The sequence below is a fragment of the Eschscholzia californica genome, unplaced genomic scaffold, assembly GCF_041429995.1.
Source record: "Eschscholzia californica isolate CP2 unplaced genomic scaffold, dmEscCali1.0.p SCAF_1, whole genome shotgun sequence".
Taxonomy (NCBI): domain Eukaryota; kingdom Viridiplantae; phylum Streptophyta; class Magnoliopsida; order Ranunculales; family Papaveraceae; genus Eschscholzia; species Eschscholzia californica.
This window is the reverse complement of record NW_028238198.1, coordinates 27,873,514-27,886,648: the sequence shown is the minus strand read 5'-3', so window position 1 is coordinate 27,886,648 and position 13,135 is coordinate 27,873,514. Positions and strand designations below refer to the sequence as shown.

At 35.4% G+C, this 13,135-nt stretch overlaps 2 protein-coding genes across 2 annotated transcripts; one reads left to right on the top strand and one right to left on the bottom strand.

Annotated features, from left to right (window-relative positions):
- Nucleotides 1-1,206: 1,206 nt before the first annotated feature.
- Nucleotides 1,207-3,020, bottom strand: LOC147565724 (F-box/kelch-repeat protein At3g06240-like). The gene has a single exon (XM_086652222.1). The coding sequence runs from the start codon at nucleotides 2,341-2,343 to the stop codon at nucleotides 1,363-1,365; it is 981 nt and encodes a 326-aa protein (XP_086508348.1). The 5' UTR covers nucleotides 2,344-3,020; the 3' UTR covers nucleotides 1,207-1,362.
- A 1,118-nt stretch (nucleotides 3,021-4,138) lies between these two features.
- Nucleotides 4,139-7,036, top strand: LOC147565723 (uncharacterized). Its single transcript, XM_086652223.1, has 4 exons — nucleotides 4,139-5,545; nucleotides 5,638-5,758; nucleotides 6,079-6,455; nucleotides 6,562-7,036. The coding sequence occupies exons 1-4, from the start codon at nucleotides 5,481-5,483 to the stop codon at nucleotides 6,788-6,790; spliced, it is 792 nt and encodes a 263-aa protein (XP_086508349.1). The 5' UTR covers nucleotides 4,139-5,480; the 3' UTR covers nucleotides 6,791-7,036.
- Nucleotides 7,037-13,135: the final 6,099 nt, after the last annotated feature.

Sequence of the window (13,135 nt, the reverse complement as noted above, 5' to 3'; positions counted from 1 at the left end):
TTTATGGGACTTGCAGTAGAAGGAAAAGATAAAGTTGAGTCCCTCCGGAAACATATCAATGATAATTTGTACTTATGGTTTATGATTCCTTGTTTGAGTGAAATTGAAGTTAATCTAAGGAGTGCCATCATTCGCTTGCAACCACTTCAATACCAATCATTTCTCTCAGGGGCGGAGCTCGAAATCAGAATAAGGTTGGCCTGAATTTATATCAAGGGTTCACAAGTTTTTTTTTAACTTATATATGTATACCTACTAAAGTTAATAGCTATAAAAATTCACGCACCCGAAAAATATCATGTAAAAAACAAATTATTTAAACGATCACAAGCATAGTGTTAGCTAACGTTTATATTTGGAAAAAGTTACCGAAACAACATCTTAATGAGAGTATAAACTTTGGGATTTCAGAAGTCAGGAAAAGTCCCAATCAAGACAGATTTCGTATTATGTGATGATCGATTCTTTTGTCGAGTCGAGTAAGATCGTCACCGGACCGCGTGAATTATAGAGTCTAGATTGGGTGCCATGTCCTTCATTTAAACGCACACTTTAGGTTCCCAAATCTTTACGCTAAGGCTCATAGCAAAAAGTTAGACTCGTCCTATGCCAGCTTTTCTCGTAAGCGAAGTGCGCACGGAATGTTGATCGTTTCTACCAAATGTTGATCGTGAAACGACTGTAGTAGCCCTTCATAATTGGTTTTAATCGAGTGGGGTCAGGGGGGCCACATGCTACTAGGATCCGAGACCCGTGAGTGAGAGCGAGAGGGACCATCCCCAACTAAGGAACATACTCATTTCACAAAAACCCCTAGCGCACATGAACTACGTATCTGTATGTGTGTCATATTGAACTAAATTTTATGTTTTTTCGATTATGATTCGTTGCTTGGCAGGCTCTGTTAGTCCTGGCTTGAACCTTCTCACTTCTTTATTATATGTATACCTTATTGCTATGTGTTTATTCCTGTGGTGTGCTTGCTTCTACTAACCTATGTGCTTCCTCTTATGTTCCCACGTTTGATACGGCTTGTTGTTAGTGTGTGATGGTGTGTTCTCTCTGCCTATGGGGACAAAGCAATTCTTATGGAACCTTAGAAGACTCTTTTACTACTAAGGAAATGATTATTTTTACAACCTAGCTAAACATTAGAACCCTTTATTGCTATATTGTTAACAACACCAATCGAAACCGGCACAACTCTTCAAAACTCTTCAAATATTAACATAATATACTGTCGTAAATCTGTTTTAAACAATTTAGTCTACATCTAACACTCCAAACAGATCATACATAATAGTAGTGAAAATTTATGAAGTGGGCCAATTCCACATCTCCTTCATAGGCAAAAAGATAAAATTACAAAGGTAGTTTCTCTTCGCTTTGGCTGCTAAAACTCGGAACACGCAAAAGACTTTCCGTGAATGTTGTAAATAAATAAGCAGAATCAAGACATTGATTAGGAATCCATAAGGGGATTTCTCTAATTTCAAACTCTGTCAGCCTACCCTTCTTCCAGTCCAAAGAATGAAGAGAAATGTTCTTCTTTCCCGTATGCTCCATCTTTTTCGTTTCATGGACAAAATTTACTCGAGAATAGGTTCTTAAGATTATTTGATGAGATACCTTATGAAGGTGGACAAATAAATAGTTTCCCCAACAACAAAAAGGTAAGTTAATAGTCACTTCTGTCCAATTTCGGTTACTAGATGTCCTATTCTCCTCTTTTTTATCATCAAATGTCCACATCTTCAGAATGTAACCACTCACCTTAATTTGAAGAGCTACACGTCCGCCCACTTCTAACAAATCAACCCTATGGTCAGAGAGTTGTTCGGATTCATATAGTTTCCGAAGTATGAAATCAGGGACTGGAATACTTCGAAACTTCTCACTTCCAACGTCAAATGCAACTATAAATACAGGACGATGTTCTTTGCTCCAAGATTTTCCACCCTTTTGAAGTTTAGGAGTGTTCCAATATATAGAGCCATTCACATAAACAGACGGATTTGCCACTACATGTGGTGGAACTTCATCACTCCTTCTCCATCTATTAATATTGTTATCGTTAACTTTCCCGCCTACTACTGTTAAGATCTCACAAACTCTATCATTTCCACCACCATTTCTCTGTGAGATAGCGACTAATTTATGTTCATTAGTGGCAGGATCAAGTCCAAATTGATAGTACGATATCGATTTTGGTGGTTGCATCAATGGCGATTCATCACGAGTAGCGATATTGTATAAGCAAGCAGAATGAGTAGACGACCTTGTGTCAATAAAACAAATCAAACCATTAATGGGGTTTGTAATTATATTAGGGCATAATGACATTCTGGTCTTAACAGTGTGAATGGAAGCTGATATTCTTCTTTCTTCTTTACAACATTCAATGAAATCACCTGTCAAGAATACCCTCGAATGTTCTGACTGGTCTTTTGGTGCTGGAAGAACGATAAAGAGACTAGGGTTTCTTGATTTTGATCGGGTAAGGTGTAAATTGATGAAGTTTTGATTTTTTTGAATTACAGAATTCCATAGTTTACAGACAGATTTGAAACGAAAAAGTGATTTCACTGTTAATCTGGTTAGTATCTCATATATTATTAAATTTTCATCAAGAACAATATCACCATGATTATGAGTACTACTATTGATATTACTACTATTAGGAAGATTGTTTGAAATAATAATACCTCAATTCTTCTTCTTCTTCCTGTAGTTGTTCTTCTTCCACTTCTTCGTGATTGAGCTGTGAGTAAATCTAACAGGATCAGGAACAGCTTTCATCTTCATGAAAGGAATCCAGGGTTTCGTTGAGATACAAAGGGAAACTAGACTAGTTGGGGTTTTTAATAGGAATCTCGGAAAGGCGGTCCTAGCTGATGCCGACCCGAAAATAGATATAGTCAATTTGTTTTCAACTTTCTAAATTTTCCTTTATAATTTGTTTCTTCAATCTAATTAGGATTCTAACAAATCGTAAGAGGAACCAAGTTTCCTTATTCTTATTGGCTAAAAAGAAATCATAAGACTCTTAAATCTTACACTTTATCTTCTAAAAGTTCACCCTTTTTTGAGAGGGTGACTCTCCCTCGTACAGAAATCTGTCTTAGTGTCAACACTCCTACTCCTCAATCGCCAGTAGATTATAGCAGTCTATTATAAACCACATATAAAATTATTATCAGAATCAAGCAGGAAGTCCGGTGACACTTCAAATTTTGAGTCCGACCTGTTTATTTCACCGAGTCAGTCGGGTTGAACCGCCCTTCGGGTTTCGAGTTTCGGATACCCGTTGGCCCTAACGAAGACGGATTTTGGGTTCTCAGACTTTTTTCCCAACCCTACCTATCACATTGGACTTTCTCTTCGACCATGAAGTACAAATTTCATATAATACAAAAAATCTCTAGCAAATAACATATAATCTCTTGTAAATAACATATAATGGACTTAAAAGATGAAGCTAGTAAAACTATGGGTTATTTCTCAAATGACCACCTAGTGTTATGACTAGCTTCCCGCCTAACCTCTCAGTTTATCGAAAATATTAAGATGGTTCCCTTTTTATACTAACAGTAAAAACAAAGTCATTTAAATATTTTTGACAACTAAGGAGCTAGCGGAAGTTCAACAAAAAAAAAAAAAAAAAAAAGGAGCTAGCGGAAAATCTGAACATAAATTAGGACGTCATTTAAAAAATAACTCCGAAAACTATTCCAGTAAAATATAACTATGGGGACAAAATGAAAGAAGCAAGTTCACGTGACATATGTGACAAGTTGTGTGATCAGTGATGATTCCATTCATATTCAGTATGTTTGTCCTCTACCTTTTTGGAACTTAATTTCCCACGCTTTTCATTTTCTTCACCTACATTATTGCAAACAAACAGCCCCCACCTGAGGGTAGAAGAGTAATTTCCCTACTATATGGAGCACTTTTATATGAAAGGAAAAGAAAATAGAAGAGATTAAGGGTTCATTCCAATTTGGGCCCTTAAAAGGTGACCAACTCACCAAAATACTTTTCTATAGATGATCAACTTCAAAAATGACCCCTTAAAACTCTTTCCCATCTGCTAAGGTTAAATTTTGATTTTTTTCTTATTCTTACATTTTCTTTCGAACAATTTGCTTCCATGTCCTTTCTCTTTCACCAATCATTTCCGGTCTTCAACCCAAATCGGCAAGCAATCCACCTAGCTGGCGACATTTTTTTTTTCGACAGTTCATTAATGGAAAACCCCCTCTCTTCTAAAAATGAAGAAGGAGAATCCCTCTATTTATTTCTTTCCTCTCCTTCACTCAATATGTATATATATCTTCTGTCTCAATTGTCCTCTTGAATTGTGGAATTGTCGTTAAGAAGGCGTTTGAGTACGGCGGATTATAGGTGTACCTTTTTTAGCACAAAGTAATGGGCGAGATGACAATAAGTATTGGACCGAATCTAGGATTTTTTACAACTCAAATTTTGGAGAAAAGAAAGGAAAATAAAGGAAAAGAAAGAGAGATGGTGGTGGTGGAAAGAGAAAATAGGAAGAAAAAAAAAACTTCATTATCTATTTATTTTTTTATGAAGGGACGTTACCTTTGATGGCCACCTCTTCTTGGTCGAAGAAAGAGAGCTAAAACATGAAGGATATAAATATGGAAGGATTAAAAAAACAAGAAAATGACAATTACAAAAGTTGACATGCTATCGGAGAGTTGAAGAAGGAGGCCCATCTGGAAGCTGGTGATTTTAATTGGAAGTTGGTCATGTTTAGAAGACCATTTTGGTGAGTTGGTCATCTTCACAATACCAAAATGGAATTAACCCAAAATACAATACTTAAACCTAAATTAATTTAGATTTTGTATTACATGCATTTTATAGGTTTTGTTATCAAATCCCATGTAACTTCATTATAGGAGTACTAAATTTAAACTCATTTGTTTTATAATCCTACAGGTTTAATTTGTAACAAATTTTGAGAAAGGAAAATGCTAAATGGCCCAACTATGAACTATCCAAACCGCGCGAAAAGGCAAAAATTGTCAGATCGTTCAGACCCTTTATTGTTAGATCATCTAGCATTGTTGATTTTGAAAATCTTTTATTGTCGGTTTGTCGGGTCATGTAGCATTGTTGATTTTGAAAGAGAGAGAGAGAGAAAGTAATATAAAGAATGTGATCTATGTCTGACAAGTGAAAGAGTCCAACTAAAATTCCAGAACTTGGGTTCCTAAAATTTCTGGAACAACTACATTACTTTCAGAACCCTTACTAAATTTATCCTCACTCTAGGTTTATCTTCATAGCTCAGTAGCTCACACCATTTATATACCTCTCTGATCTCTGCTACTGAAAACTGAAAAGCTGTTTATTAATCATAGGGGTGGTAGGTGAGTTCAGTTTTGAATGATTTCTATTCCAATAGTGTTATACTTCACTGCTGTCACAGTAGCTTGGGTGGAAATTCCATGAAAGGATATCAAGAAACAAGGAAAATAATGGTGGTTTCTGGTAGCAGAGATCAAAATCCAAGGTGGGTTATTATTGATTTGTTGTTTTCTTTTTTCTATTAGATCTAATGTTATGGTTTCTCTGTTTTTTCTTCTGTTTCTGGTTATTTGTTAGAAAGAAGATGATGGAAGGAGAAGAAAATGTAAGGACTGTTGAATGTTTAAGAGGAAGATTACTTGCAGAAAGGGTAGCTTCAAAATCTGCAAAAGAAGATGCAGAATTCATGGAAAACAAGGTTTCATTTTTTTCTACTTTCTTACCCTTTACTCTTCCTCTTAGATTACTCGATGATCTTGTAAGAATAGTTCCACATAGGAGAAGAGCGACCTAGTATGTCATCTCCACTCAGAATAGTCCCACATGGGAGAAGGACGATCCAGTAAGCAAGAATAAAATGTCCAATCCTCTCTACTATATACCTCTTCGCTTTAACACTTTGAGGTGGATGACCTCAAACTTAACACTTTTGTTCAATTGGAGTTTCAAATCATAATTCTTTGATTTGGAATTTGAAATCTTCAATCTTCTGTTTTTGATGTCTCGGGTGAATGGCAGTTAATTGAGCTAGAAAAACAACTAAGATTAGAGATTGAAATGAAGAACAAAGTTGAAAAGAAGCTCAAACTTCTGATGAAAAAGATGGAATCTTTAAAACTCTCATCACCTTTACTACAAGATAAGAGTTCATCAACAAATGATTCAGATCTAAATGAACCCAAAGAACAGAATTCTGGTATATCAACTTCAAGATGCATATCAAACAATGACTCAGACTGTGGTTTATCAGATTCTGATCATCAAATTAGTTCAATAACAAGGAGTTCAACTTCTATGGGTTCTGTGGGTACTACTCATTTTCGAAACAATGTCGAAGATCCATCGATTCAAGAAGAACCAAACAAAATCGAAGAATCGGAGAGGAATGACCTAAGGTACTGAAATTCTGATTAGGGAAGTCACTTGAAAAACCGCGTGGGTAGAATTTGGGGTGTATATTAAGATTCAGGCTTACTAATCTTATTTTCGAACTTATTTCAGGCGAAATTCAATAGACGAAAAAGAGATTAATGGGGAAAAGAACCTGGACGATTACGTCGATAACACATTGGCTTTAGTTCCTGCAGATCTTTGGCCAAAATCAGAAGAGACTAGAGAACCTGCACAAATCAAGAATGAAAAAAATGTATATGAAGTTCTAGCTGCTTTAAGACATGCAAGAGAGCAACTTCAGAATTCAATGGGGAGGAAAGATGTTATATGTTCTTAGATCAGTTTAGAGAATCCCACTTCATTGAAATATATTTCCTAGGGTTTTCTTCAAGGACCTATAGCTCTATCAAGTCCCATTTTAACATTTCATTATCTGTAATAACAAATGACTCAACCCAGATAGTTTCTTCGAGTAGTTCTTCGGTTTTGTGTATTTTAGGTTTGAACGATGTCTTATATGAAACCCATTATGAGTCAATGTAATTTAGATATGAATAAAGATTACTTTAGCAATTTGTTTCAAGATCACTCTAAACAAGTTGATTCCTCGTTTTTTACACCAGAGACCCAAGCTCGTATTAGGCTTATTCGAGAATATTCGAACACGCGACTTACTTTGAGCTGTCTATGAATGATTCAACAATTTAATCACATGTAGTAAGTAGAATGTGCTCGATATTGTGTTTATCAATTCTAAAATCGACATAATGTGGCTCTTGTCACACGCAAACTATGAGGGGGGCATGTTCTTCGGATCCTGAGTTTTTTGCATTTTCGGTTAAATTATCGAAATCAATTAACACATTATCAACTGTTTTAATTATATTCTCACCAAACTACATAGCAACCTATTGTGGAAATTATTATTCTCTATTTTCAGTGAACCCTAGATGGATAACCAACCAAGAGGAGGACAAGATGCATATATTTCAGAAGTCCTATTTTATTTTAAACAACTTTAAGGCCATCAAACTACCTTGAATGCTAAACTAACTTGCAACGAAACTTCATCTGAACGCAATAACCAACACTCCGGCCATGTTTGGCCGGCAGAAACAGAATTCCATAATGGTGTTTGGCACGCGGGAAGGTAACACGAATCACATTCCATACGAAATAGGATTTGGTCCATGTGAGGGTTGTGATTCCCTTTCTCAATCAAATTATTTACTGCCAAAATTAATCTCTACCAATCATATTCATGATCGAACCAAACAGTAAGCACAAGGAGTAAAGTACCAAAAGTGATTATGGACTAAGAAAATAAGCCACTCTTAATAGGTGATCTGTCTACTTAATTATTTTTTATTTAATTCGGAAATGCGAGGATCTTAGGATTCAATAGTAAATAAATACAACCACAAGTCACGAAACAAATTAAGAATAATGACTCGAAAGACTTATAGAGGTTCAAAACAATTACTACGTCATCTTTCTGCCGCACCAAGCTAATGAACTATAAATATGAAGTTACAACTTTCTTGAGTTACCTTACATAAAGACTGTGCACTTTTCGGTTACAACTCTCTCCCTCTTGCACTAACATACTCTCTCTCTTGATCTCTATTTTTTTGTCACACTTTACTGAATTGATTGGTCAAAGTGGCAGAGTTCGTCCACATCTCTGTTGGTTTAGTCAAAATCTCTCCGGTGCATATACAGGAATCCCACATGTGTCGTCGCCCAAGTCAATCAGCTGACGTCTTTAATTAGTCAAGGTTGACCGATATTTGACTCGACAAAACCACCACTAAACCTCTTTTTGTAGTTATAGGATTGTGTAAACTAGCTTTCCCAAATGGAGGGATGTCATCCCCTTTAGCACTCCAGAGCTAAAAAAAAAAGTGTTTAATGGTTATAAGTGGCACACCATTTGCTACCACCAGACAGGATTGTTACATTTGAGGATTATTTTGTTTTGTTGATTTTATTTCTGTTTCAGCAAGACAAATCGTTTTTCTATTATTTTCGTTATTTTGTTTTCCCATTTTAGTTCTTTGTTATGTTCAATCTTTCAAGTGTTAATCTTAGTTTGCATCCTTTTCGCTCTACAACTTCATTAAAAAAACAATCACCTTGATAATCTCAGACAAGTGGTTCAAACATTTCGACGTGAGACTCTTTGGACTTGACAGAGACGTTTGGGGCCAAAGCTTCCCGAGGAACCTATCGTCTTCCATCCTAAATAAGCTTCTTTGTTTCCGAGGGATCGCCCTTTGAAACTATATTAGTCGGCAAGGGCTGAGAATATCGCCAAACCCACAAGAGCTAATCTCTATTCCAACATCGTCTTGGTAACAACTCCTACGAAACTGCTATAGCTTCCAGGACAAAGATCGAAAGTCTCCCATGACAGCTCTATTATGTGAAATAAATCAGTAATTACTGTTGAAGAAGTAACAAGGGCAAGATTTTCCTTTTACCTGCCATTCCAATCAAGGAACGGTGGTCCCCATTGTATAAGATGGATTTGTCCTTACCACCACCATAGCTCCACACCACCACCACCACCATAGCTCCATCACTACCAAAATATGATTATGGAGATGAAATTAGAAAGGTATATGGTAGTTAAAATTTTAAATTGGTGAGAAGAATAGGGTAGGAGGTAAGGATTTTTGTTTAATTAGTTGTCTTTAGTACGTAGTAAGCACCAAGTTAGAAATATTTGCCACCAGTGAGACTTCAAGAAGTTTTTAAAAGAGAGCAAAATTGTAAGGCCTAAAATTTGGATGAAAATACCAAATCAAGCCCAACCCGGAGTGATAACTCAAAAAAAATCCAAAAGATGAAAATACCATGTTACCCCCCTTACACAAATGACATCCACTTATATCCCTCAAACAAATCCCAATCACTTTTTTCTTTCCCTCTTTTCACAAAAAACGAGACAAGCCAACCACCCACCCATCAAATCATAAAAGCTGACCCGGACAAAAATCAGACTTTCTCACTCTTAATGTTCACAAAAAGTTGGCCCGACTATTAAGGAAAAAGTCATAGAAAATCAGACTTTTTTCTCCATTAATGAAATTTTGTTTGCACATTCTGAATTGCTCTAAATTAGGTTTTATATGTTGTGAACATTTTTCAAAATGTTTAGACTAACTTGGTTGGATGCATTTTTGTGAATGGTTTAATTCTTGTACAGATGTTGTCAACATATTTAAAAATGTTTTAGTATTTCATTGTTACTCTTAATGTTGATAATTTTTCATGGAGACATTTTGGGTTTTGTTTCAAACATTTAGGGGCATGTTGATGATTTCTGAGTGTTTTACTTGGTAGAAAAACTATTGTTCTTCGTTACGCATTTTGGGGGTTTTTAGAGACATTTACAGTTATGTTGAAGACATTTGAGATTCTGTTTCAAACATTTTGGACATAATGCTTCTTGCATTTTATATAATGTTTCAGCAACTAATTAAAATGTTTACACAACAATAGAGTATTCGGAACAAAAGTAGTTTTAAGAATATGTACGGAGGATAAAAAATGTTGCAGAAACAAAGGATTTTGTTTAAAACAATTCAAATAATGTTTACGTAAACATGATTGTGTATGTAAAACACCAAAAAATTAAAGCATTTTTCAATCTCGACCCGTCAGGACACCATCTTTATCATTTTCTCCGTGTGGGGTTCTGCCACGACACCCTTTTTATCATTCCCTCAGAAGACAATATCCCCGCCCATCCACATATTTTTTGGATTTGTCTGCAGCATTAAAAACTTTCTTATCATTCTCTTGATATAGAACCTGCAAGTGGAATCGATGCAGAATTATATGCCTACGGGAAACACAAAATGCACAAGACATTTCTGTGAATGCACTCGACAACTTTTTAAATGTCTACAAATTTGAGAAAATGTAAAAGTCATAATATTTGAAGTTAAGCATTATATTAATAACATAAGATACAATGTTCTAATTGATGTATTTGTGTCGGTATAGCAACGAAAACATTTAATGATTAAGATTTATGTTTAAAACACGACAAAAAATGTTCATGTAAATATGTTTGTGTCTGTATAATGAAGAAAAATACACAAAAATCAACACAGATTATATGTTTACGGGAAAGACAAAATACACAAGGCATTTCTAAGAATGCACATGTCAATTTGTCAAATGTTTACAAATGTCGAAAAATGCAAAAAACAAAATATTTGAAATTAAGCATTACGTTAATAACACTACAGAAAATGTCGAACAATGTTTACAAGTGCTCAAAACATACGTAAAAGTGTTTAAGACACCAATCGATTTATGTAAGATACAAAATCTGGTTTATGATGGTAACATCTATACAAAAACTAAAGCATTTTTCAGTTTGCTCGTTGTATTAACATCGTATTAACAACATATTCTAAAATGCTTGAAGCACCAGTCAATTTGTCTGTTAAAAGCCAAGATATGCAAAAAACGTAATTTTGGAGAGAGAAACCAAAAAATATATCTGAAACTGTACTTTTTGATTTCTTAGATTAATAAAGTTTATGTTAAACTTTTTCACAATATTGTTTTTGAAATTGTATAGCGTGGAAGTAAAACCAAGAAACTTCATAAGACTGAACCTTATAAGATAAGGTAACACAAAGAACAACCTCACCAATGTATTTATCTCTCTAAGACACTATGAAGACACCCTAAAACTAGAATTGAAAATTCTTTCAACCTCCATTATAGAAGATATAAGATGATGATTGAAGATAAAAGATAAAAGATACATTGAAAAAGTATAAGAGAGAAGATGAAGACGTACCTTCAAGGAGAAGCAAATCCGACGAGATTTTCCGGCGGGATGCAAATCCTATCAACAAGGTTAGAGAGAGAAAATATTGTCTGATAAAAAGAAAGTGTTTTGGTTTAGAGAGAAAATAAGAAAATGAGAAAATGAGAAAATGAATTAATAGGTGGGTTGTTGAGTATATATATAGAAGGGTAAAAGAGGGAATATGAAATTAGAGGAGTTCTTAGAGATGCATTTTTGGGAGGGATGGTGCCTAAAACTCCGTATTTGGGTTTGTTTGGGATAATATTTGAGTATTGGATTTTGGGTGGGTTATTATTCCGGCCTGGGTCGTATTTTTTTTTTTGATGAAAGGAAATAACATTAAATAAGCATCTATTACAAGCCACTAGAAATCAGAAAAGAAAGAAGCAACATCATTCCAAGTTTTCTTATACCCATGCGATCTCCCCCATTTTGCTAATGCATCCGCATAACCATTAGCATTTCTAGGCACATAAGAAAATATAATATCTGTAAAATTATCTTTGATGTTCTTGATCTGTTGGATGATACTCTGAGATTGCCATTGAATACCTCCTTCCTCACCATTGATAGCTTGAATAATTGACTTGTTATCGCTTTCAATATGCACGTAAGACATTTGTAGCTGCATCGCTCCTAATAACCCATATAATATTGCTAAGCTTTCACATTCTTCCGCTGTCTGCCCTCGAATGGTGTCTGCTACTGCTCTCAACAGATTAGTATCGGCATCACGCATAATATAACCAATCCCTGCCATTTCAGTAAGATTAACAAAAGAGGCGTCTACATTGATTTTGATAAATGGTGCCCTGGGGGGTTTCCAATTTTGTGTAACTGTAGTTTCCTTACTCTTAGAGTTGTTGCACATACCTGTTCTGAGCGGGGCTGTAATTGTGTTGTTTATCCTTTCAATCGTTTGGATTGGGTTTTGTTTATTCGTCGTAAAGCAGTTTTCACATCTGGTTTTCCATAGTAACCACATAATTTTAGCATAAAGATTAATAGTTTCTTCCTCGAGTGTTTTCCATTGTTGAATCCAAAGAGTAATAGTATCGACATGGTCCGTTCTGACATTATAGTGAAACCAGATTGCCTTCGCGAAGGGGCAATGAAGCATTACATGATCGATAGTTTCCTCCTCATTACAGTTGGAACATACATAGTTATTTCCAATGAACTTGCCAATTTTAGCTTTGACTGGTAAGCTATTCGTGCAACATTTCCACAGAAATAGTTTAATTCTAAGGATTGTGTTCATGTTCCATATAAAGAACCAGTCCATCTGGTCATTAGTGTTAGATATAGTATTATTGCGTAAATAATTGTACATGGATTTAAGGGAGAAGTTACCTGATTTAGTCAGTGTCCAGATGGCTTTATCTTCTTCCTGGGAAATAAGATTGATGCTGAGTATCGCCCTGCAAATATCATTATTAAAATACATATTAATAACATTTAGGTTCCAATTTCCGTTCGTTATGAGTTGTGAAACCCGATTTAATGTGCATCCTCTATCGTTCATAATCGGAGGTGGATGATTAGGTATCCAGTAATCCGTCCAAATATTGATATGATCACCTTTGTTAATGTTCCAAAAGGTCAAACTCTCACATTGAGGATAAAGTTTAGCTATAGATTTCCAAAGCCAAGAGTGATGATTCTTAGGCGGTTTAGGATTGGTAGAGTTATGGAAATACTTCCCCTTAAGAACTTGCACCCAAATCGCCTTCGAATTGCTGATAATACGGCAGTTCAGCTTGTGTAAGAAGGCTTGATTGTCGAGCTGAGGCAGTCGGAGCCCAAGACCTCCAAATTTGCGCGGTTTGCAGATAGAATTCCAAT

Coding starts and splice junctions, on each gene's coding strand:
- LOC147565724 (XM_086652222.1), bottom strand. CDS start 2,343: ATGTCATTATGCCCTAATATAATTACAAACCCCATTAATGGTTTGATT.
- LOC147565723 (XM_086652223.1), top strand. CDS start 5,481: ATGAAAGGATATCAAGAAACAAGGAAAATAATGGTGGTTTCTGGTAGC. Junction 5,759..6,078: donor CAGAATTCATGGAAAACAAG/GTTTCATTTTTT, acceptor GGTGAATGGCAG/TTAATTGAGCTAGAAAAACA. Junction 6,456..6,561: donor TCGGAGAGGAATGACCTAAG/GTACTGAAATTC, acceptor AACTTATTTCAG/GCGAAATTCAATAGACGAAA.